This window comes from Necator americanus, chromosome III (assembly GCF_031761385.1).
Source record: "Necator americanus strain Aroian chromosome III, whole genome shotgun sequence".
Classification (NCBI taxonomy): domain Eukaryota; kingdom Metazoa; phylum Nematoda; class Chromadorea; order Rhabditida; family Ancylostomatidae; genus Necator; species Necator americanus.
In genome coordinates this window covers 7,094,425-7,119,541 of record NC_087373.1, presented here as the reverse complement: position 1 = coordinate 7,119,541, position 25,117 = coordinate 7,094,425, and the positions used below count along the sequence as shown (strand labels likewise).

At 40.5% G+C, this 25,117-nt stretch overlaps 7 protein-coding genes across 9 annotated transcripts; 4 read left to right on the top strand and 3 right to left on the bottom strand.

Annotated features, from left to right (window-relative positions):
* Window positions 1-405: 405 nt before the first annotated feature.
* RB195_008834 (uncharacterized protein) lies at window positions 406-3,887 on the bottom strand (the record flags this gene model as incomplete). The annotated part of the gene is made up of 6 exons (XM_064195534.1): window positions 406-539; window positions 2,308-2,423; window positions 2,560-2,718; window positions 3,061-3,170; window positions 3,507-3,679; window positions 3,788-3,887. The coding sequence occupies 6 exons, from the start codon at window positions 3,885-3,887 to the stop codon at window positions 406-408; spliced, it is 792 nt and encodes a 263-aa protein (XP_064046679.1).
* A 336-nt stretch (window positions 3,888-4,223) lies between these two features.
* On the top strand, window positions 4,224-5,382 carry RB195_008833 (uncharacterized protein; the record flags this gene model as incomplete). The annotated part of the gene is made up of 2 exons (XM_064195533.1): window positions 4,224-4,314; window positions 4,601-5,382. 2 exons carry the CDS (start codon window positions 4,224-4,226, stop codon window positions 5,380-5,382), a joined length of 873 nt encoding a protein of 290 aa, XP_064046677.1.
* On the top strand, window positions 4,846-5,382 carry RB195_008832 (uncharacterized protein; the record flags this gene model as incomplete). Its single annotated transcript, XM_064195532.1, has 1 exon — window positions 4,846-5,382. The coding sequence occupies one exon, from the start codon at window positions 4,846-4,848 to the stop codon at window positions 5,380-5,382; it is 537 nt and encodes a 178-aa protein (XP_064046678.1).
* Window positions 5,383-6,164: 782 nt separating this feature from the next.
* Window positions 6,165-9,339, top strand: RB195_008831 (uncharacterized protein; the record flags this gene model as incomplete). Its single annotated transcript, XM_064195531.1, has 10 exons — window positions 6,165-6,245; window positions 6,353-6,401; window positions 6,477-6,567; window positions 6,622-6,856; window positions 6,907-7,047; window positions 8,081-8,245; window positions 8,309-8,476; window positions 8,827-8,904; window positions 8,972-9,098; window positions 9,167-9,339. 10 exons carry the CDS (start codon window positions 6,165-6,167, stop codon window positions 9,337-9,339), a joined length of 1,308 nt encoding a protein of 435 aa, XP_064046676.1.
* Window positions 9,340-9,962: 623 nt separating this feature from the next.
* Window positions 9,963-11,225, bottom strand: RB195_008830 (uncharacterized protein; the record flags this gene model as incomplete). Of its 2 annotated transcripts, XM_064195529.1 has the most annotated exons (4): window positions 9,963-10,006; window positions 10,152-10,210; window positions 10,936-11,033; window positions 11,088-11,225. In XM_064195529.1, the coding sequence occupies 4 exons, from the start codon at window positions 11,223-11,225 to the stop codon at window positions 9,963-9,965; spliced, it is 339 nt and encodes a 112-aa protein (XP_064046674.1). The 2 variants fall into 2 exon arrangements, with proteins under 2 accessions (XP_064046674.1, XP_064046675.1); XM_064195530.1 differs by lacking the exon at window positions 9,963-10,006 and having other exon boundaries at window positions 10,141-10,210; window positions 11,088-11,213.
* A 224-nt stretch (window positions 11,226-11,449) lies between these two features.
* RB195_008829 (uncharacterized protein) lies at window positions 11,450-13,339 on the bottom strand (the record flags this gene model as incomplete). Its single annotated transcript, XM_064195528.1, has 3 exons — window positions 11,450-11,583; window positions 13,153-13,229; window positions 13,284-13,339. The coding sequence occupies 3 exons, from the start codon at window positions 13,337-13,339 to the stop codon at window positions 11,450-11,452; spliced, it is 267 nt and encodes an 88-aa protein (XP_064046673.1).
* Window positions 13,340-13,735: 396 nt separating this feature from the next.
* RB195_008828 (uncharacterized protein) lies at window positions 13,736-25,018 on the top strand (the record flags this gene model as incomplete). Of its 2 annotated transcripts, XM_064195527.1 has the most annotated exons (7): window positions 13,736-13,865; window positions 14,834-14,866; window positions 23,351-23,499; window positions 23,553-23,681; window positions 23,755-23,886; window positions 23,948-24,094; window positions 24,775-24,870. In XM_064195527.1, the coding sequence occupies 7 exons, from the start codon at window positions 13,736-13,738 to the stop codon at window positions 24,868-24,870; spliced, it is 816 nt and encodes a 271-aa protein (XP_064046672.1). The 2 variants fall into 2 exon arrangements, with proteins under 2 accessions (XP_064046672.1, XP_064046671.1); XM_064195526.1 differs by lacking the exons at window positions 13,736-13,865; window positions 14,834-14,866 and adding an exon at window positions 24,924-25,018 and having other exon boundaries at window positions 23,353-23,499; window positions 24,775-24,832.
* Window positions 25,019-25,117: the final 99 nt, after the last annotated feature.

Here is a 25,117-nt window from a genome sequence, read left to right as displayed (position 1 = left end):
TAGAAAAAGAAAACAAAGCTCAGCCTTAATCAATTAGTATAATTCACATAGAGCACTTAGAAAAATCAAACAGGAATGCAAATCAGCGAATTTAAAGAAGAAAAAAATACATGTCCTTATCGAAAACTGACTAGCACTTCATTAATTTACAGCCTATTCAAAAATCATATTGAGATGTACGTATGAAGTGAGCAAAAAATCACAGCGATATTGAAACGAACAGGAAGAAACCAAAAAAATAGGCAAAAAAAGGAAACGAGTAGAAGAATAGCAGAAAATGAGGATACGAAAGTGTAAAGCGTGATGCATGGAAAAAAGGAAAACATAAAGTCCAGAAAAATTCACTTCGGGGAAGTGAAAATTAGCATGAGCCAAAAGAAACAAGAGAAATAATACGGCCTTGCCTCAATCACTAAATTTCATCCACTCATCATCAACAACAATTTCTTCCGTAAGATGTCGAATCATTCTTGATGAGCCGAAAAAATCTGTAGCACGAACTCGTGATGGGTCCTTTGGGTAGACATCTTTTCGAACACCTTGAATGAGAAGCATAGAATTATACGATGGATGTATTGAATAGAGGAACTAGTTGGTGGATATTTTTCCCAAGCTTGTGAACTCGTGAGTGGCATATAGAAAGACCTGCGGGGACCAGTTGATGCATTAGAGAATTTGATTTGCTGCATGACATAAAGCGGTTGGTGAGCAGGTTGATTGTTGTTTCGAACCATCGGCCGCACGGTCGCAGGTGAGCCTCTTACCCATTGCGCCACACCCGCCTTTGTTGAGAAGTAATAGAATCATGCTATATAATAACGCGCTTAGTCCGTGTGTGTGTGTGTGTGTGTGTGTGTGTGTGTGTGTGTGTGTGTGTGTGTGTGTGTGTGTGTGTGTGTGTGTGTGTGTGTGTGTGTGTGTGTGTGTGTGTGTGTGTGTGTGTGGTGTGTGTGGTGTGGTGTGTGTGTGTCACGAAAATACTCCATAATGATGCAAAACTCCGCAGCTGTGAGGTGCCGAACCATCGCCTCCCACCTGATAGGTGAGCACTCTACCCCTTCACCATTGTCGAAATCTGTGGAGGAATGTCTGTTACCTTTGATAAGGCAAATTCGTTTCTCTCATATATTAGTGATTGTAAATAAACTTTTATGTGAATGCATACTTCCAAATTTGCAAACTATCATGCTGTATAATAACGGGCGTCTTCTGTCACGTGTGTGCGTCTGTGTATGTTGTGTTTCAGTCAAGAAATCCCAAAAAGAGAGGGGGACGGATACCATAGCGTCGGTTTGGTGCGCTGGAGCCCAACCATGTTGAGTGAGACGGGTCCTACGGCGTCGAAATCGTGCCCCGGAATAGCTGTAAAATGGGGTGGGACGGGTCCCGGGGTCGGAATGGTGCGCCGGTGCCAGAATGCTATAGAGAGGGGAGAGACGGAATCCACTGCATGGGATTGGTGCGCAAGATCCACAACGCGGTAGAATGGGTTTCTGTGGCTCCTTCGCATATCTATTTCCCAGCATTTCTTCCTGATGCTGCTAACATCCTTTCTTCAAAAAAAAAGGAAACACACCTGCGAACGGCTGCTTAAATGCAATACATAGTAGCCAACAGTTTACGCGAACTGACGTGGAGCGCTATTTTTATCACCACGATAGTGGTGTTCACGTCTTCGTGTTAGCACATCATTCTTTATTAATAGCTGAGAACGGAGGAAACTCATACTTCGAATGATGTTTCCAAATTGTGAAGGTTTGAGAGAAACATATTCTCCAAATATAGAACTGAGCGTTTAGGGAAAATCTATCATCTATGCTTAAATTTTCGGATAAAAAAAACTGAAGGAAGAGCTGATAGAAAAAAGAAATTCTAATTTTACAAAAATGTCGCTACTGTTATTTCTCATTGATCGATGAAGGCGAGCAAAGCGAACAGCAAAAAAAGCCTGAAGTCCGGCTTTAGCCGGACGTTCAGGCTGGTAAATAATAATGTAATAACAATAAACAACTTTCAATCTCCATCCAAATCTCTATCCAAAAAGTGATGAATGGTCCTAGGGATTCAGTCCAACTCGTGCAGTTCGGAAAACAATTCAAAAAGTTAACCAAAATAATACAAATACACATTTTGAAAAGAAAAACTAGGGAGGGAGATTCATGAATATAATCTGACGCTTCCAGAGTAAAATCAAGAGACAATAGATTATAACTTGTACGGGCATACACACACCAACTAGAACCAGGACTAGGCAGGGACTTTAATTTTAAAAAAAACTTTATTATAATAGAATTTCTGAACACCTACCTACTGTAGACATACATTGACGACGTGAACACGACTCCAAATAATCCTGCATTGTTGCTGTCGAGTTCAAAGCCGTAACATCACGATTCAAAAAAGCAACAGTGAAATGAGTATATCTATAAAAGAAAGTTTCCGCATATGTTGCAGTAAAATTAGTCTCAGATAACTCAGATTAAATGAATAAAGACAAAGTAACTCAGATAAAATAGACAAGAGAAGAAAAAATATGCGGTAAAGGATACGCTAATTCACCTGTCAATAACATAAACTCCAATATCATCGTCTATATCGTACGAATAACTTTCTTCATGTGTTAAACTACTGCTAGTCGACAGTACTCCAGGACTATCCACCCATTCGTACATTGATGCGCTTCGGCAAGTATCAGCGATTAAGAATAACTCGTGATACCTAAAATACCATAAATACATAAATATACGTAAACATAAAATCGACTAAAGAGAAAAAGGAACTAGCTGCGAAGCTTCTTCATAGAACATGAAAGTATTTGCCGCCTACAAACAATCCTACAAAGATGATGACAATAAGCAAAACATTTGAAAAAGGAGTGGCCTATTCATTTTCAATCCAAAAAAAAACCGAATCAACTTTTGGAACAAAAATCAACTGGATTTTCATCCTATATCGTAAATTTTCCATAATTTCCTACCATGAAGCATGGAAAGGTAGGACAGTATGAAGGCATTCTTCTATTATTTAAAAATCATTCAAAAGTAATAGAAGGAAACTGACCTATTGTCTTCATACATAGTCCGAATTGCGTATGCAAGATCCACATTAGTTAATTCTTCAGCATCTTGAAATTTGAGGAAACTATCGCCTCCATGACCAGTCAGATAAATCTACAATGAAGACTATTATCCCAGTGCAATAGATAGTCACGCTCTACGAATAACTACAGGCTGGCCAAAAAAGTGCGTGTCACATTTGATTTTTTTTTTTGAAAAGATTATTGCGAAGATTATTTCTATCAAGAAGAGATTCTCAAGAAAGCTGTGGTGTTTCCTCGAGAAAAAAAAATCGGCTCTTTTTACGGAGAATTTTGTGGCCTACGAATACCTCGGATTATTGTTTTATAAAAATAAATTTTTTCAATGTCTGTTGGCAAAAAAAGTTTGAGCCATTTTTATGACGGACGTGATTTTCCGCCAGCGTGTAATAAAACAATAGGCCCTAACCAGAACGTTACTCTGATGATCGGTGAGTAACCGTTTTGATCTTGGTGTTGCAGGATGATGTCGGCCAGTTAATAATCGGATGAAATTCTCCACTGTTACGTCTTCTCCTCGATAATCTACTTCAACATCTGTTCCGTATAGATTGTTCCCAGCACGCGCAGCATACACAGTTCCTAAAATAGATAATTCATTCGAGAAATCATTCAGTTTCAAAACTGGGACACTTGTTAAAGGCATCACATTACGAATCTGGCGTGCTATGGATTTTCGTTGGAGTATACCTGTATCGGATCGTAAATTATGTATACAGGGGTGGTTCCGCTCATCTCTCCCAGCATCACTGTAAACAGGCGGCTCCGGAACGCTTACGACGTCCTCCATTGAAATGCGCCACCCTTGCAACCCGCCCCCGCCTGCGATTCGTCGAATGAAATGAATTGCCTGTCGCGGTTTCCGAATGGATTTTCGACGAATCGCAGCGGCGGGGCTCAAGAGTGGCGCGTTGCAATAGAGGATATCGTATGGAATCGCATTCCGAAGCGGTCGGTTTACAGTGATGTAGGGAGAGATGAGCGGAACCACCCCTGTATCCATAATCTACTACCCGATATAGGTGTACTCCAATGAAAACCCATACCACGCTAGATTCATGTGGTTATGCCTTTGATTCAAAAGAGTGCTTTTTTCCACTGTTTGAGTTGGAACAGTGCCAAGTCAATGGCGTCAAGAAAAAGTAGTTCCAACGAAGGATTGCCAAGTGCCGGGAATAAAAAACGACAATCAGTTGAGAGATATTCGAGAGGAGTGGGTAAGAGAGCCGACAGATTTCACATAAGCATTCATTCTATCAACTTGATGTCGTTTTATGGTAGACGGAATGAATCAAAAGTATCCAACGTGCAAAAAAATCGAAGGTGTGACAACTTCTAACCACTTGGACCTTAAATATCCTTGTATTATCATGTCACAATAACCTTTTTTAACTGAAATATTGCGAATACTCTTCATAGTTTCCTAGGAATCTCATTCCACTGCCGACCTACCATTAAATCCTTAAATTACGGTTCCTTGAGTACAGAAGTTCGTGAATTCAGCCACCCCTAGGTCATACGTCTCATGGTTATACCTTCTACTGATAAAAGTAGAACCGATAGAACTCATCGATGAGTTCTATTACCTGGGTTGTACGCTGAAGAACAATGGCAGCTACGAGAGAGATGTTCAGCAAAGATGCGCTAAGGCCACTTCTGCATTTAACTCCTTAACGAAATGCCTGTGGTCGACCTCCATCACCAACGAAGTCAAGCTGCGAGTCTACCTATCCGCAATTCGCCCCATCATGATGTACGGATCGGAGACTTGGGCAGCACCATCAACGGTTATGGAGAGGCTTGACTGCACGGAACGAAAGCTGCTTAGACGGCTACTTGGCTACTTTTGGCCTAGGGTATGTCACAATGAAGATCTTTACGCAGGAATTGATGTGGTATACCGGCGGATGACACGTGGAAAACATCAACATCTTGCACCGCCATCGAAAGTGGCTAAAGTAAATCGTCTTCGCTTCTTTGGTCATATATTAAGGAGACCGGCAGATCGCCTTGTTCAACGAGTTTTGAGGAGTTCGTCGGGTTCGAGCTGGAAGAAGCCACCTGGCCGAAAACGGAAGTTCTGGACTGAGGCGGTGAAAGAGGACCTGAGGACACTCGGCGTGGAGAGGCAGTTCAGGCGAGACGTAAGGTTTCGCAGAGTATGGAATAGCGACGAATGGATTGATTCTGTGCAAGCTCTTGCAGAAGACCGAGAAGGTTGGGCAGAGCTGTGTTCAAGGACGGCACACCTCGGCGAAGATGCGGGTAATCGCTTCAGGCGATGACATCAGCCCGCCGATTAACCTAACCTAACCAAACTGATAAAAGTGCGTGCTTGTGAGAGATCAATAGTATCTCACGACGTCCCCAATTTCAGTATTTTAATGGCTTAATTTGTCGTTGCACCATGACCTTTGCGATGACGATTTTACTTCCCACAGGTATAGTATGGTCAAAACGACATGAAGCACGGAAACAATTGCGTACGCGGCTTCTCTCATGGTGCTTCGATGGAGCGTAGCAGCTGGGAGAGTGGTGAAACCCTTATTGGCACCACCCATCACTGTAGTTTGCGACGGTCCCAACTCGGTCCCAACTGCTGCTTCCACCGTGCCGTTTCGAGCGCGTACGCAAATGCACCGCAGCTACACTCGTGATTCATGTTGCTTTGACCTGATTATATTCATTGCGGGGCTGCTCGAAATACCTGGAGCCTAGTGCGGTCATGCTCAAAGTGGGGCGGTCAGTTAGTACAGTGAGCCAAGTGAGGGTCCCGCCTTGATCGCAGTAGCTGCCTCGACCATACCACATCGAGCGCTTGTAGCTGAACCAGTTTTGAACCTACTAAACGACGAAATACGGTCGGTAGTGTTAGTGAGAAGACAGTAGAGATAAAAAGTGAAGTTCAATTAGTCCTATGTTAATCTCGTATATACCTGTTTACAGTTATTAGAACCTGAGAATCACTGATAACGATAGAAGAAGTTTGAATGCAAAAAATAAACATTGATGCATCAGTTCCTATTCTATGTTCTAAATCAGACGGTTGCCTTCCACGGAAGCAGTTATGGATCGTCGAGGAACCGCTAAAGCTAATGCAAATGCTGACACCAAGCCACGTAATGAATCCAAGTGTGGAGGAAATCAGGTGAAGACTTTATGCGATGAATGAGATGACGGTCCCAACGATCTTTTCACCTACTCTGGTGGATATTCGGAACATATTTTTCTAGCTGGAACCTTCGCTCATTACAGGTCATCATGCATGCGACGAGATCGACAAAAACCAGCAGAAGAGGAAATGGCAAGTTTCGAAAAGCTCTGGATCATTCCGGAGAACGTTATTTCCAGAATAAACTTGCTGACTTGCTAATTACAGAAACCGAATCCGACTCAGAATATGTAAGCACAGTCGAAACAAATGATGTCACGGTCACAGGAAGAAATATCGCCACAACAGAATCCCAATTGTAAGCTCTCTTCAACCCCTGAAGCAAGTTCACAGAAATCTTTTGGTCTTTCAGCCCACCACCTATCCAAGAAATGTTGCTACAGAAAGGCTCGACTACAGGTAGTCGGGGAAGTCGTAGCGGAACATCCACATCAGTTGTGGATAGTCATCAATATCAAATAGATCCAGAGACTACCGTAACTCACACTACGATAACATTTTCCGATAATGATAGCATAGGGTCAGAAGTGTCAAAACCAACTTGTGGAGCTAAACAGGAAACGACACCAAAGAGCGTACCCAAGATGGTAATATCTGTCCTTAATTTTGAGGATGTAATTCGAGTTTCTGCTTTAAGGTTGTACCAAACGCTAGCGTACCAGTGATGAGCCCGCTTCTTTTGCGGGTTAACCCACTTCAAAGAGGTATCACAGCACGTCTGTCTGGCCAACATCTATCAACACCGAAAAATCGAGTGGTGTTTTGGAAATCCGAAAAAGTACGTTAGTTTGCGCTACGAGTTCTGCAATTTCAAACAAATTATAGTCTGATAGAGTCCTCGGAATAGATATAGCGCGAGACTAGATGTTTATTAGTCAACACATGCATAAAGTATATGCCATCAGTGATGAGTAGCAAAAGAAAAGTTCAAATCGAAGTTAAAAAGAGAAGTTTCATTCGAGGCCGACGACACATTGTGACCGTAATAGCACGATCAACAGATTGAAGAAATTCGCTGCCGATAGTATTTGGGGATTCTGTGAGGGGTACACGCGACAAAGATGGTCCGTTTGCGAAGGTACACTTCGCAAAACCACTTTTGTAAACATGCAAACAATGTAGAGTGGGGAGTTCAACTGAGTTATCATAGAACTGAACCTATGAGTGTCTTATAGCATTCACTTTAACGGAAGACAACCGCTCAGTTTCGCATAACTAACGGAATTGATGAGTTGTACAAAAAAATGCGAAAAATCACCAAAACCTACCAATCGGAACGAGAAGTCCGGTAAAAATGACCAACAAATGTAGTCTTAAAATGAAGATATCAACATAATTCCCATGTGATAACGACGTTCAATAGGTCCCACTGAGGAGAGTAGTGGGCACAATACCGAAAAATTCAGTCGCATTAAATCGAGCATCTATTCCAAATTCTCACATATAAAGTTTCGAAATAACAAACTTCACTCGAAAATCTCTTAGTCTGCCACGAAAGGTCTGTAACATATGAAAATCATACAAACAAATAAAATAAAACGGTTAGCAGAAATTTTCCTCGCAACAAGATATCCATTAACCTAGTGATCATTAATGATTTATGGATTTTTCGTAAACCGTTTAAAGAAAGCATTACAAAAAACAATGTGAATGAAGTCCACAGTTTAAGTAAAAATGATCGCAAATGTTGTCGTTATCCTAGCAAAGACTGTGACACCATTTTTGTAACATAAGCATAACTATAGAAACAGGTCCCATTTCCCTCTGCATCTAAAAATTCGAACGAAGCAAAAGTTTGTGGTGTATTTCAGGGGTGCTCGGCTCGATATCGACTAGCACCCTCAGGCGAAACACCAGTACAATGCACATTTACGATGCCAGTTTTCCTCGCTCGTGTTGCAACGATTCAACACATCATAAACACTCCTGTAGTCAATGTATCAGCATTTTGCTTGCCACCAAGACAAAAAGTCATAGTAAGTTTGTACAATGATTCAAATGACCACAGAATTTCATCAAATTGAAATCCTGAATTTCAGAAGCAAGAGATTTCGAGGAAAACTGCATACGCTCATCTAATGCTACCACCTCAAGGTCCACTATATGCAGAAATCCTCAGACCTTTGTGGGAAACGATCACATTTACGATAGCATATGGAAAACATGTGGCCGTTGAGTACCTCATACCTAAACTTTCTGCGCTCAAAGTGAGTTTTAACATCGAGGAGAAGTTAAGGCTGCCCGCGTGGCTTAGTCTGCGGGCAGCCTAGGATAACGGACTTATGAGTAAAACAGGTAAAACAGAGACAAAGACAAAGTGAAGAAAAATAGGAGAATATAATAGAAGGGAATAATAAGGATGGGCAGACATAAAGATGGATGAAGTAAGATTAAAAAAAGATAGATGAGATGATAAACGAAGGAAGCAAAGAGGAAAGGAAACTGGAATATGTTCCTGTTAGTAATAATCTTACAGAATGTCCAAGTATCTCCAATGTTCAATTCGTTCAAAGAGAAAACAACTTCCAACCAGTTGAACCATACCAAACTATTACAGGTCCAACTTATTAAATGTGATAAACAAAAGGTTAAAGAAGTGGACTCGAAGATTCTATACAGAAAAGTAAAACAGCAAGTTAGTTTTCAAACCTCCTTTGGAATAAATAGTAATTCTGACTTCATTTTATTTCTTTTTTTTTAAGAAGATTGAAATATGGAAAACCGCTAAACCTCATCAAATAATCCTCACCACAGTGGAGAAAACTGATCCACAACTTGTGAAGCGTGTACGACTCGAACAGAATCCATTATTTGATCGGTTCCCGCCAAGTAAGCTTCGATTTAACTTTAGAAAAAAAAACATTACAGAAAAAACACGCTCACTACATAAAATACAGGTTGCAATGTTGCCGAAGTCGACATGTATACGACAGAGCAGACTACGTACAAAACGCAGACTAGTGGAAAAGAGTCCACACAAGTTGAAAAACACTCTTACGTCGATCACCAGCTAATTCAAAAATGGGAAAACACAGTACATGTGGAGCATCGACGACGTCGGATCAATTAGTCCAAGTGCAAAGCGAAAAATATCAGTCAATGACCAAATATTGATATTTCACCATGTTCAAAATCTAGCTGCCAAGTCTTGGTACTCCATTCGCAATAAATTGTTTAAGATTGTATGGGAACATTCGAGTCTTACTAAAATGACAACTAATTTGAAAACGGATGTTCTTACGATATACAAACGTATGTTAAGTAAACAAACATATAACTCCCATTAAGAGAAAATGGGAAGGAAGCTGAAGGATTTTACATAAAATTCACAGTTATTGGTTATGTAGTTTCTCACAGAATTTCAAAAGCAGAGTTATATAAGACACTGTAAGATCATCATTCGTTTGTAATAGCTACGAGCTAATTAGTCGAACTCAAAACTGGACACGTATCCTTCTCTGAGACCTTATGGTCATAAACTGATAATCTGAGCAAGACTAATGCAAACGATTAAAGTGCCAAAAAGGATTTCTTGAAGATCCATTAAAGACTGCGAATAACAATAAGTTGAGTAGGAAATAGTTCAATATTCAATGTGGATGCTATGTGAAAAGACATAGAGACTAAGCAAACACGAAATAAATAAAAATGACTAATGGGAGACCTAACTAGACCTTCAAAAAAAAAATGATTTTAAATGATATTTTGTATAATGACGCGAGCGCATACTTTGGCTTCTAGAAAGAATCTAGATTTTATAGAAAAGAAAGAAATGACCAACGCATGGTGTTATGCAGCAGCTATGAAAGCTATGCAATTGGATAAGAACTAGAAAGAATGAAAAATAAAGTAAAATTGAAGACAAGAAATATTAGAAGTAACCTGGACGAGGATTTCGTGGATTGCATGCAACGTCTTCTGCTAGCATCAGGATTATGTTGCTGAAATATCCACCATTATTCTTAGAAACTCTTTGTTTTCTCGGAATAACTTTCGAAAGAATATAACTTTAAAAGAACGGATGAGAAATTAGTAACGCATAGACTTTATGTAAAAGGTTTGATCCATATATTAATTGAAAACCTCACGAATCATTCTAGTGGATAATATTTATGTTACACGCATGTAAAACGATCTGTAGGGAAAGTGCAGTTTAGGAGGGGACACACAATCGTTTCTGGAGGCTCTTCTTTTTTCTCTTAGTATCCTTGGTCTACATGCTATAGATCCTCTAACACCAGTGGTTAAGTTTTATGGCTCCGACTAACTTACTAAGGACTTGCGACTAACTTAGTTAAAGTCTTCCACAAAGACTTTAAAAGCGCGGTTAAATTCCTTCGCTATGCTGTTTTGAAAATTGCGTAAACCCTTTCGAAGTCATAAACTTGCTGAAAAGTATAAATCCGTTTGAAATTAAAACCATAGCATCAGGAATTATTTGGATGATATATCCACGTATACTTCTCCCTATATTTTGTATGCATCTAGTGAACCTAGAAACTACAAAGCGGTCAATATCGCGTAAATCTGACAACTGTAGCAAGTATTTCAGGAATTTTGTGCGATAACATATACTCTACTAAAATAGATCACTTCATGAGAATTCCTACATGTCATAGAACACGGTATTTGCCCGATACGATTTCTACGAGAGAACTCTCCTCACCTGTCAGGTATACCCAGTCTTTTCACAGTGTGGTACAGAGCAAGTACATTGGAAACGTGTCGATAGTTGAACCAAAATCGTGACGTACACACAAGAACCTTCACAGAAGATTCGGAATAGGATTAGCAGACAACAAGGTGGGATCAACCTACAGCCCAATTATTCGTATGTCCAGGCGTATCAAAAAGTTCTTCAATACGAAGTTGTATGCCAGCATTTAGAATGGCAGAGGCGAACGAAGCAGAAATTAGTAGCAAAATCCCGGCACCGACCACCATTCCTATGATCATGCTCAAATTAAACAGAAGTTTGAAAAGAATCTAGGCACTAACTGTCGGATAGACCAAATGTTAGAACTATGGAGAGTTGCGCTCATACAATTTATTCCAGCATAACAAAAATCTAAAACAAAATTGAAATATCAAATGAATAACACGGAAACGAGATCCGACAACAACACGAAAACACGGATGGAATACGAACGCATAACTCCTGAGCAGGATACGTATGAGGTCTAGACAGGAACAGCATGAATCATCGTGATGTTATCGCCTTTGAGCAGAATGCGACCTAATTTGTTGCGGCTTTGCGTTTTCATGTTCAACTCTTCCGCCTCATCCAGAACAACATTCATGTACTCATCGAATCCTAAATTTAAAAAATCTCTGATGCACAAAACGAACAGTTTTCCACAGCAAGAAAAATATAAGATCACTTTAAAAAAAATGACCACTGTGAAACAAACACTTTAAAATAACACAACGGCACCTGTTCTACTATAAATACCTGGAACGACCCCCTTATACGAAGACTCATAAATTGAACCATGAAAAAGTGGTTACTCCGAATTTATTGTATTCAAAATGGAGACGCTCCGACAGCAAAACGTAAAGCAGTGAAAATTCTCGAATTTCTATCAAGACATAAGCAGAAAAACCTTATCAAAACCGTTACAGCATTTACACTTTTCCATTTCTCACATGGATCACACAGAAGCAATACCTACATTGAAAACCTTTTATTTCTAGCAAACAAAGCGCTCATAAGGTAAAAGATCCCACCTTCTCTTGGTTCTGTTTGTAATCCTCGACGCGCCAAATCGAACGATTCAAAAACAACGTACCACGTAATTGAACATGTTGGGATTTCTTCAGGGACACAGGATAAGAGTGAATTGGTCCGTGAGTGTGAACGTAATCAAGCTTAATGTCCCCTAAACTTGATGCATCCTCATAACTGTGTAGCGCGGCAAAGTTGCCCATGTTCTATCGCGTAAAAGGTTGTATTGTTGGAGAGACAGGGTCACACAAGGCTACCTTACTTGTCTTTTTTTTTGGATTACCAGAGGGACTAAAAGCATGTTCAAACTCATACTCGTAAACTACACTTCTACCCTTATCCATGCTGAATCTAGAGAGATTCCAATGCCGCCAATTTCGTGACACGTTGCCTTTAACTGAGAAAAGCGTAAAAAAGGAATAATTCTCCTATCTATTGTGCATAGTTGAGCGACATTCGTGACTTCAAGCGAGGGAACAGCTTTTAAAATTGGGAGGAGGCGTTGCAGCGACCTTAAAAGCAGTGCACCGGAATGACGTGACGTGGTATGGATTCCCCAGGAGAAAATTAGAGATAGAGTTGTAGATCTCCTGATTCCGGTTGGTTCCGCCCATCTCTCTCGTGAAAAAGGCTAAGAAACTCTTTAGTTCATATGAGATACGTTAGACTGCTCCTCTATGTAACGTTCCGGTCCCCTCAGCAGCCTACTCATTAGTTTTACTTGAGTAGACTGGTGAGGCGATCTCATCAATCTTCGACCGCTTGCTCGTGGATGCGGCGCATTGCAGCTGAAATCGTTGTAAAAAAAAAAGCGTCTTCCACGCCTTTTTTTATGACGACTAAAGAGAGATGTGTGGAAACATCAGGATCATGTAATCTACAATCCTATCTCTAGCTTTTTTCCTTGTAGAACACATACCACGTCAGTTCCGTGGTATCCCGCCTTTAAGCAAAGATGGCTTCGATAACATTATTCAAAAAGGATACACTACTTGGCGTCAATCTCCTAAAACTGAAGCTGATGTTGTCAATCTCGTTCTATATGCATGTTTGAGCACAACGTGAAAACAGTTTAGAAACTAAATACGAGTGCATGCTGTTTCGTATACGAATCATCTTGAACTCTTGAAAAAAATTTCAGCTAACATAAATACCAACCAATAATGTAACCTTCAATGCGATGCGTAACGTCCTCGTACAACCAAATTTGGATTCTCGTACGATTTTGAAGGTACCTAAAGTTCACTATAAGAGGAGAAGTTGAAACTATAGTAACACTAATAAAATGCCTGAATATGAGGTTGATGGGCTGAACCATAACCTTCTGGACCTTTCGCGCCGACATTTTATCTGAAAATAAGAACTCAATGTATCAATATTAGCAGCTTTCAAGCCATAACGGAAGAATTAGTCCCTAGATTTTAAATCAGGGTAAAATGTAGTTGGGAGGGGGGCACTCAGTTGCGCCCCATATCTCAAGATGCTCTAACTTACTTTTTTTTTCATAGTAAATTTAGTGATGGTACTAGTAATGTACTAGTAATATAGTACTAATGCTTAGGCCTTAGGGCTTGATTTGATCATTTACTTCGAGAAATAAGAGCGCCACTGAATGCACCTACTCCCTTCCCTTAATTTACCCCTTAAATCATATGTTTCTAGTATAAGGGATCAGAAAGAAATTAATTTAGCGCAAACTCAATCCACAACAACAAAACGCATAAAACAACACAACGATAAAATGCGGGATTTCGAATCAAGCGCACAGACGCACTTCTGCGTACAAAGCTATTTACACGAGAATCATATTACAGAAAGCATAAATTTCAAAAGTGGAAGAGCTTATGGAAAGGAAGTACTAGATCACGGTAGTAAGTGGAAGTATTTATTGAACTATCGATTCAAGATAGTCTAGTTTGAATAATACCATCCAGAACTACATAATGAGGGAAGTACATATGGTTTGATGCGTGTGCAACACTAGTATCTAGTAACTTGTTTGAAATTTACAGTTATTTCTTCATTGTTTAAAAATCCTAACTATTATGCAAGCTAGGATAGGAAGAAGTAGTGAACAGCTATTTTCTGAGCTTTTTTAAAGCAAATATCCTCAATTATTAGCTGAAAAGGTGGAAATTGAACTGAACGCGTTCGTTCCGTTCAAATTTGTTCAGCGGTGGGTAAGGTTTAGTTGTTTACAGTACCACATAGTTTAGATGTTGTAGCTGGGATCTAAACGGATTCAATTTGATTTCTTACAAAAATTTTGTCACAATTCCTATTCAAACTTTGATTTCCAACTTCTTAGGCTAGGTAATCCATGTGTAAAATTCCTTTATACTTTCCTCATCCTTAGTTGTCATTTCTCATAAGAATTCGATGAGTTAGCGAGGTGTTCAAGTGAGGTAAGACATTTCAACACATTTAACGGCACATTTAACCGATCCACCCGCGGGAACTCCACATGTGGAGTCACCCATCCCACCAGCGATCGATACACAGTCGGCGGCAATCCGTCCCCCCACAGCGGCGAATACCTCCTCGAGTGGTCGAAGAGAACGCGTTCATCTTCATTTTCATCTTATCTATCCTCACCGTTCTTCTATTCACCTCAATGTTAACATCTTTAGGGATATGATCTACTTTTACGTAAATACTAAGGATCACGTACATTAAAGGATCAAATACGGTCTTACAGTTCTGTCTTGGGTTATTTCACAACTCATTAGAATCCCTTCGCGTATAATCCTGCTACTTCGTGGTCCTACCACGAAAATTGCTCTACTCATTTTGATTACTTGCTGGAATTCTCACATTTAGTGTGACTAAGTGCATATAGTTCCTTATCAGTATTTACTAAGTCCACAATCAGGTAAGAACCGTAGATAATTTGCTTTCAAAGCCTTTCGAGTTATTTCCGCTCGATTATTTGATTACGTAAGGGATTATTTGACTCGTTCAAAAAAAAAAAAGAAGTCCTTCAGAGGATCTATAAAGCCTCGCATAGATTCCATACAGTCATTATTTCCTATCGATTGGGCATGTTTATGTGAAGTAAACTGTATATATGTACAGGGAAGTAGAGTTTTTTCCACCTCGTTGTACTGGAATGTAGTGGATCATCGCCGCACTTCCACTTTTCCCTCATCATTTGCAAAACCTGCTTCGGAGAACGGGTTAGCGCCTCTCCTCATTTTCCGGAAACACTCCATCTACCTCCTGATACTATTCACATCTGGAAAATTCTGCTTAAAGGCACTATCAGGATTTTAATATGGCATGAATGGAACCCACAGCGAAAGCAGAGTTCGGATAATACTTGATTGTGGAACCCAGCGTGGTTCATCTTTGCGTAGTCGTCGTAAAAAAAACGGCGTATAAGACGCCGTTTTTTTTTACGACGATTTCCGTTGCAACGGGCCACGGTCGATTCACTTGCGATCGATCGAAGATTAGTGAGGTGATGATAGATAATGAGGTCTTCTCACCAGCCTATTCAAATAAAAACCAATAATAGGCTGTTGAGGAGACCGGAACGTGCACATAGAACGTGTATTTCTTACGTACCTCATAGCAGCGGTTCCCACGTCGTCGTTCCTTTTTTTTACGTCGATTAGGGAAAGATGAGCGGAACCACGCTCCATCACACAATCTACTATCCGAGCTCTAATTTCCTTTCACTGTGGGTTCCACATCACGTCAAAATCGTGATAAACTGCCTTTAAATTTGTCTCTGCTTGAAATCGTCTACGTCCCAAGTTGTACGACTAAGCATATCACAAAATTGACGATATTGGGATTTTTCCACGAATAGATGAGGATAGAGATGCAATTAACGTTTGTATGACCGTAATTGCACTCAATTCTCTCTAGTACCCGAAAAAGGCGTGTATAGTAGCCAGGTGCTACTTCATTTCCCTATGACGCAACCTATTACGCAATAAAAGACCGGCATATCCATCTTTGTACAGTGCATGCGATCGATCCAAGTAATAAGAGGTGAATAATCAGAAGAAACTGCTGCATCCGTACAATCGTAGACCTGTTGCGAAATGTCGTCATTCTATTACCCGTAATAAGTTGCATCGTTGGTAAGATAGGACCATGCAACGCGGTTTCATGGAACTTTCTCTGCATTACCAAGAGGAACTGGACCTGTTCGTCCCTAATTATTCATGGAGAGATGCCAACAACGCCAATTTCGCTACGTCTAGGCTCGTCGTTATTGGTCACGCTTAATCTCCTTCATCGTTATGAAGAAATTTTTTCTTTTCGTCAGCTAATCGGTGCGAAAACATGTAACTAAAGCTTTGCGGTGTAGCTACGGAAAAAAAACAAAATTTCCCGCGCGTTATCTCCTTCACTCAATTAAATATGCCGCGTCAAGTAGTTCTATGCTTGTAAGTATATGAAATCTGTGCAGAACGATATGGAACTCTTATATATCCCAGTAACTGAGGTGAGTAAGAAGAGAATTGTTATTCCCCGAAGGTGGACGTCGATTTTTTCCTCTCTTCAAGATTTCGTCAGATTCCTTATTTGTACAGTCCACTGTCTTTAACGGTATATATGACAGATTCCGAAGACCGTTGCGACTAGCAGATTGTTAGTCGTTTAGCTAGGACTTTGTGGATAAAAAAATAAGAACTCTGCTCATCCCTACTTCTTATCTCGACCCCTTAAATAGCTGAATTTTTGGTTCTGGAGTTATTCGTTTACGTATGGTGGTGTCTTCGGTATTTCTCGAAAATTTTTAAAACATCACCATTTGAAGTCTCCCCCAATATTTCTGATCCATTCTAATGTCATCGGGCGTGACACTGTGACAGGGCCCATCTAGCATCCGGTCATGCATGTCTACTACGCCAAGTTATCGATCGGCGAATGCAACCACGTGATGATCACAAGACCGGTAGAACTAACATTCCAGTTGAGACCTGCCCTTGCACTCTGTTTTTATCCCCAATCGAATACGCTTCACGGCAGCTGGCAAAAAATAAGCGCAGATGTTTGCAGGGACCGAAGAAATAATCAATACTTGTGTAGTCGTCTAATTTCGCGGCATCTAAAGATCTGAGGGGATCTCGCTCCGCTGGGAAATATTTCTTTAAATCCTAAAAATAAGGGATAAAATGCAAAGCGTTGATCAATCCCCAGCTTTACAATGACTTGCGGGGGCTAGCCGATGTGTCAAGTCAGCGTTTTTGTCATCCCAGACAAGTCTGGTACCAATTTACCGATCACAGATTGATGAAAGGCTTGGTTGTCTTTAAAGGCATCACCCCACGAATCTGAGGTGGTACGGATTTCAGGTGGAGTATTCGTATACGGGATGGGAGACTACGGAGAGGGGGGTGATTCCGTCCATTTTTTCCTAATTGCCGTAAAAAACGGCCCGGAAGATACGGCTTCAGACGTTTTGGCGCACTATTTTGTACAGGGAGTTCGACTGGAGCGCGCCAGCCTTGTGCGCCGCCGCATCTTCCGGGCCGTTTTTTTTTACAGCAGTTAGGAAGAAATGGACGGAATCACCTCCCTCTCCATAGTCTCCCATCCCGTATACGAATACTCCACCTGAAATCTGCACCACCTCAGATTCGTGGGGTGATGCCTTTAATGCGGTTTCGAACCATTGACCGTCCGTGCGGTCACACCCGAACATCTCACCCACTGCTCCATTTCCGCCCCACTACGAATATAAACCATGAATTATATGAATTCATAGTGGGGTTGGGCCGGATTTGGCGCAGTCGGTTAGAGGTCAGATGTGGCCGCACTGTCGACGGTTCGGAACCGCACTAATGCTAACCAAGCCTTTCATCGGTCCGGGGTCTATAAATTGGAATTTATCCTTCCAGACTTGTCTGGAAGGATAAATACACGTATTTGATGGCCCCCTCAAGTCATTACAGAGGCCAACACGCATTCCAAAAACTTCAGCGATTACGAACTGCAGTAAAAAGCGTTGTCGCATTCCCAGTGGATTGATGCGCCAGTTACTTTATCCTTTTATAGTAGGGTCAAAACGACATGAAGTACGGTGTAGTTGCTCAATCGATTGAGCTCGGAGCGGCCCCGTGAACAAAGTGATTGAAATCCAGCTGGGACCGTCGCAAACTACAGCGGGAAATGGTGTCACTAAAGGTGTTTCCTAGATTCTACACACTACGCTCCGCAACTTCGCTTTGAGCGCAGCCGCTTACGCAACTGCACAGCGCTTCATGTCGTTTTGACCCTATTACAGTAAAAATTGAAACAGTACTAATATTACCTGGTTCACTCATTTTGCCCGATTACTATTTTTTTTTTGCGAGTAAAAGGAAGACTGCGCAACTATTTATTACTTTCGTACCGAAAGCCGGCCCCGGTGCTCGTATTTGCCAGAACTGCCGCAATGCGCGTTCGAATGGAGCGAAACGCACCTGGGGGCGGCCCCAATGCGTGAATTGCGGCAGACGTTTTGTAATTTTCTGCGCATTACTGTAGGTGGCTGTATATGGGATGGAAAAAGTGATAGAAAAATAAATTGATTAGCAACCATAACAGCAAAGTTTTTAAGAAAGATACCGATAATAATGACAAAAAAAAAAGAGAAAGAAAAGAAAAATGGAGACTAGTCCAAAGAAAAACGACAATTCTGTTGTTGTTTTCCTTCTAAGTAGTGGAAAACTCAAATGTTCGTGGATTACATGAGAGAACAGGTATTAACGTGAGTTAAGTTTTTGTTTCCGATTTTTAACAAGTTTTTACATGACCAAACGTGACAGGGGGTGGAATTCATGGAGTTTTTACTTCTCCATGTTCGCTCGTCTATGTTACCATACTTCTTCAGTTGTAGGTGCCAAATATATAAATATATATAAATGTATAAATAAATATAATAAATAAATAATATATTATTTATTTATTATATTAAATTAATTATTACTAATAATATATAATCAATAAAGTAATAATGTAATAAACATATATAAATGTAAAATAATATAAAAATAAACAAATATAAATATAAAAATATGAAATAATATAAAGTAAAGAATATAAAAATATATATAATAAACACATTATAATATGATATAAAGAATAAATATCTAATAGTACATTAGATGACTTAAAGCCGCCTTTTTAAGTGAGTGATTGCCGTCGAAAAGGGTTGTGCCGCTCTCTCAGGGTCGCAACCCTATCCGAACTGGGTCCCAGCGCGAACGCAATTGCTTACGCAATTACACCAAAAGTCAAATCGCTTTGCGTAAACGTTACATTGTGGCTCCAGTGTAGGATTGTTGGGAAATCAGCTTTGTTCTGTCGTTTTTTTTTACGATTCCTTCCTATTTCAATTCGTGTGATTCTTTTCTTTCTTTTTCGAATTTTCCCTTTTTGCACTGGGAAACAATTCAAAGAAAGAATGGATCAGTGGACTTTTTCACTGACTCCTCCTTTCCTTAAAGTAGGGAGACTAAAAGAATCCCGCTGATTTCTTTGATTACTCATCCATAGTTGTCCGTGCATGCAGAGACCAGCGCGAAACCGGAGCCATTATTTGCAGTGCTGGGCCCATTAAAGTGCACAGCTCCATTGCTGCTGCTGTGCAAGTGTTTTAGGGACCAATTTTTGCAGAATTTATTATTTCGGGACTCCTAATTTAGAAAGACAACTGAGATTGAGGAATCGGAGTTTGTCGTCCATGAATGAAAGAATGGATCAATTCTTTTTATCTTTAATTTTCAAAAGGGTTTTATGCTTGGTTACCAAGGGAACCATCTTGGATCATGGCGAACATTCGACTGGCTCTTCCCATAATGACAACACGGCTGTCCAAACCGGTGCCGAGCGTTAAGTACTTTCGCACTATGGGAAAAAAGGCCCGACAGGCTGCCGCACCTCCTCCATCCATCCGAATCTCCGATCCCAAACGACTATTCTCTTATCGGGGAAAAAAGTCCCGAAGGAGAAGCGCTCTTGAAATGTGGAAAACGTGAAGAAAAACATTACAACATGAGCACTAGAAGAACGGTAAAAACTAGTCTAGACACTGGGAAAGAGAAAAAAAAGAACTTTTTCACAGGATGCATTAAGCGAAGAGTAGATTGAAGTTTGAACTCGCGAAAAAGGCATTCATGACTTTTCTGTGCAGATTCCTTTCTTTTTTGGACTTTCAAGTCTCTGCTGGTATGTTCCTTGAAGGCACAGCACAATTGGAAAAATCATAATTTTTTTGTTCTCCTTTTTCATTTCACGATGTTACATGTTAAAGCAAGTGAAGCGTAGATGGCTAAGAATTGAAGTAGCAGGTTGAGCTGACACAGGTTTTTTTTGGAATGTTTACAAACTTTTATGGCGTACCTCTAGTATAGCGGTGGGTTTTTGTGTAATTGAGCGCTACCTCCAACCTTTCAATGAAAAAAAAAAATCCTTGTTTTCGCTTTATTTTGCCTAGAATTCGTCAAGTCTAGAACGTCTAGAATTACCTTTTTATAATTATTTATTTTTTTTATTTTAATTTTTTTCTCAAGTATCGCTTAGACTTTTCTTATTATTACTGATTCCTCCAAATTTTGAAGCTTTTTGTTATTTGTTCTCTGCTTTATTTACCTATTTTATTTCCTTTTTTCTTTATTTGTACTTCCCTTTACTTGATTTATTTAATTTTTTTTAAATTTATTTTTCCTATTTTCTTTACTCACCTATTTGGATAGTCCGTATTCATTTATGGTTATACGACGTCCAGCATAGTTTTCATTCATTTCTTTCCTGCTGGAATCGTTATCCGAGAAGTTAGCTGATTTCGCAGAATTAGATGTTGACCAGATCCAAATCCCTAAGTCATATCGAGCTGAGTTCTCAGCTGGCATATCCGTGCGGCGAGCACATTAGCTCTGAACCACATCTCGTAGCGACTCCGTCCGTCTAGGATGTTTATTGGGATCCACTCTAGCCGATCCATCATCGTTTCTTCCTACAGTTGCTTGCTTGCGATGTGTATTTCGTTGATTAGAAAGGAGTCAACGTTGTTTTTTGAGACTAACGCTTAGAAAAATTCAGATATTGATTGATTTTAGATATTTATTGTGAGCTCTTCACACTAGTAGGTACGATTTGAGTAGTTTGCAAATGTAACAGCAGAAACGGGGCGCACCCATCTACAAATCTATGAGTAGTAGGAAAGCTCAGGTGCACCACAAACCTCATTTCATCAAACGAAGCAACTCTTTACAACACCGGTCTCTTTACACCTACAAGTAATGGAGACCACCTTATACTTTTCCAATTTGTAAATTCTATAGGTGTAAGGAGTAGCTGCGTTGGAAAGTCTAGTGCCTCTAATTTTTGGTTTCCCAATGATTTTTTTTCTCCTCATTATTGCTGTCATACCAGGAAATTATGTCTCAAACTCAATTTACTACTGAGGAACATAAAAAAATTTTCCCTAATACTGTAATTAGAAAAAAGTCGAAAACAAATATTTTTAAAACAAAATATTTGGGTTGGATTTGCGAAGCGCGGCATGCTATTGAGTGCGATGATTAGACGAGGGAGCGCATCTTTTTAGTGTTTATTGTTTAGTTTATTCGTAACAACATTATCAACATGTACCACCAATATGGGCGTGGTAACGCTCAATTCTTAACAATGGTCTTCGAAAACGGCCTTGCAGATCAAATTTTCCTACGAAGCTCCTGAAAACGTGTCGTGTATGCGTATATGAGGGGGTGAGAAAGGCAACGTCAGCAGCCCATTGTCTGTTCGCACGCTCTCCGACGCTCCAGGTATGCCTGCGCTCGCATACGTGACACGTTATCAGGCGCCTCGAAGGAAAATTCGATCGATCAGGCTGTTTTCCGTGCTGTATTTTCAGGACAGTTAAGGGGAATTAAGCTTGGTCGCGCTTATAATAATGATACGCTCCCCTAACCTTATTTTTTTGGTGGAGAGATTCCAACATCGTTAATTTCGTGGTATACTGCCTTGAAAGGATTGTAGAGTCAAACAGACAAGTATGAAGGCCTTAATTCAACTATGGAGAAGGTACCTCTGAAAAGGATGCTTAAGTAGCCCATGGTATTCTTTTCTTATCCTTCTCTTCCTAAACTATTTCCTCCTTACGTGACTAGTGCTTGCTTTGTTCTTTTTGAAGTCCTACTCTCACTTCTGGTTTATTAGTTTCAATGAGAATTACTTCTGCTTCGCTGGTGTAATTCAATAAGAGGACGAAGTATTGTTCAAGACGAATATTTGTGAGGAACATTCCATCGACAGGAGTAACTTCTCCTTCCTAAGGAAAAGAGTCTAGGATCGGTTTATCATATCTTTTTTCCAATAGAGATAGTGAAAAAGATAATGTAACGTACGTAGTGTCGATGGAAACACTTGATTAAAGTCAATGTACCACGGATCTGCAGTGAGGGAATTCGCGGGAAAAGCTAGAGATAGGATTGTAGATTGCGGGATCCGCGGTGGTTCCACTCATCTCTTCCTAATCGTGGAAGACCCCGTCTTTTTTCGAAGATTTCAGTTGCAACGCACCACCTTGGTGGGTCGAAGATAAATGAGGTCCCCTCACCAGCCTATTCGAATGAAGCCAATATTTAGGTTGCTGAGGGAACCATGTACATAGTGGAGAGTTCTGACGTACTTCGTAGGAACTAAAGTGGTTCCTACGAAGAGGAACTAAGGTGGTTTCCACGTTTACGAAGATTAAAGGCATCACCCCACGAATCTGGGGTAGTATGGATTTCCTATGGAACTTGTATTGTAGTGGGCCAATGCACGCGCCGCATCTTCCGGGCCGTTTTTTACGGCAATTAGGAAAAAATGAGCGTTATCCCATCCGTTTCTGCAATCTTCGACCCCTTTTAGTGATTAGCTATTGGAAATCCATACCATCCCAGATTCGTGAGGTAATGCCTTTAAGGAGAGATGAGCGGAACCACCCCGAATCCTGCAATCTACAACCTCATCTCTATCTTCTTCCGCGGATTCAGCGTCCTTAATGTCTTCAAATGTGACGAGCTGAAAATCCTCCTATTAACCTAGCAACGCTGACGTTATAATACCTATTTCTACGCTCCCATTGCCCCTTCATTGTGATGTGGATTAAGACGAAGGCAAAGAAATATCAAGCAAATGTCCATGAACCTTCACACAGCTTCAACGTGGTCTATACAGCTGAAAATCCTCCATTTCTGCCTTAACCAATGGACGTCAACGTCTTTGGCAAAGATCTTATAAGAGAGCGCTCCGTTTCAATTCACTTCTTCTGGTTTCTTATAAAATGCATCTAATTCGATTCAATGAGCTGATGAAGTTGCTGTGTTGTAATTGACGATATTTCTGGATTTCTAGGCAATCCTTGCAGGAATGGCTTTCGACCGTATAATTAACGGAAGCCGAGCACCAAGTGAGATGCGTTCCGTGAAAGACGAAGATCAAAGCTCTGAATCTGGAGAAGCATGCAACAATAGTATTTCTGGTCGTCGCGAGAGCACAGACCATGAACCGAGAGAGGTCTGCAACTTTACCTCTTTCTCCTGTCAGCTACACTAAATTTAAACTTCCAGAATACAGCGGGGTCGGCGGCGCGATTCGCCAGAAAAGAGTTAGACTATATAGCCGAAATGTACGTTTCAAATTATGATGTTTTTCACAAGAGCTCGCTTGGAGGAGGAAGAGCGAAGGAAGCAATTACGGTATGTTCCCCAGATCAAAGTGCTGCCGAAGATGATCACAGCAAAATATGGCCGCAAATGAGTCCAATTATAGCTGAAGAGGAAACTGCTACAACAAATGGCCGACCACCTAACTGCGATGGTCGATGAGAAAAGAACAGTTGTCCAGGTCGACCAAAAAATTCGAGATGAAATTCGCCAAGTGAAAAAATATCTCAGGCATAAGGTACGAATGAGATCTTTCTTCCAGTAACCGGGAATTATTCCAGTTGTTGCGTGAAATTTAGAGGCAAGATATCTTTGGAATGTTTGGACCCGTCAGTTGTTCTAGAGAGATTCGCCTATCGTCCAGTCAGCAATACATTGCAGATAATCTACGAATGAAGCCGAGATTTGCTGGAATTTTTGACGAGGGAGAGTTAAGACCATTGGAGGTATCTGTTGATTTCTTGTACACATGGGTAAAGTGTAGCTTGGGAGTGGAGGGGAACTCAACTGGTACCTGACTGAACTGTAGAGTAGACACCCTATTACAGTGCGAGTACAGTTCAGTAAGGTCGCGGTTGACTGCCTCCTTCCCCACCTCCCAACTGCTCTTCATCCCTCGGACATTATGTTCCAAAGACTTCCCGAAGAAGGGATGTAATAGCACTGCTATAGTAATTTGTACGCCTTATGTTACTGTTATGAAATTTATCTCATAAATATACTAAATCCTGAGGCATTTTTTCTATATATCTCAACTTTAAAATTTATCGCTGGTAAGAATTTGAGGTCATCAGGCGAGAGCTGATGACCATTTCTTCAAACGAACTGAAAAACTCCCTGTAAATGACGGGTACGATGTGTTCCACTCCTTCTCAAGTCAAGAATCGTTTCTAAATCTCAAGTTTTCACCACATTGATTTTTTCATACTTGGAAATTTCTCATAGGTTTACCTTGAAAGTGTTACTTGGTTACATGGAAAGTATCAAAAGATTAGCATCATCATTTTGCTAGGATAAGGGGGTGTCATTGATGGAGAAATCGAAAACTCTGCTAGGATGCCGCCTTTGCGTTGTGTACCTATTCTCAGGAATCCACAATCGTTTCCACTTCAGTTCTGATTTTCAGTGTACCAGCTTGGGAGATGTACCATTTGACTACAATCCAGGATGTTCGGCTACTGAGTGTGGGTATCAACTTACTAACTTCTACTACATCTTTTAATATGTATACGAGAGCCGGTGCTTAGAATTTTGTTGGACGTAGTTTGATTTTAGTGAAAGACTTTGAGTTAACACAACAGTGTGAGCTACTAGGTTCACATATATGTTCCCTGCCACGACTCCATCCCAAATTTTGTGACCTTGCCTAGCTTTCCCAGCCTACGTACTGTCGTCGATAGAAACTGTAGTCGACGATGGCTGTAATTTCGCTAGTGGTGATCCTTGGTGAGCTACGGTTCCTTCTCCAG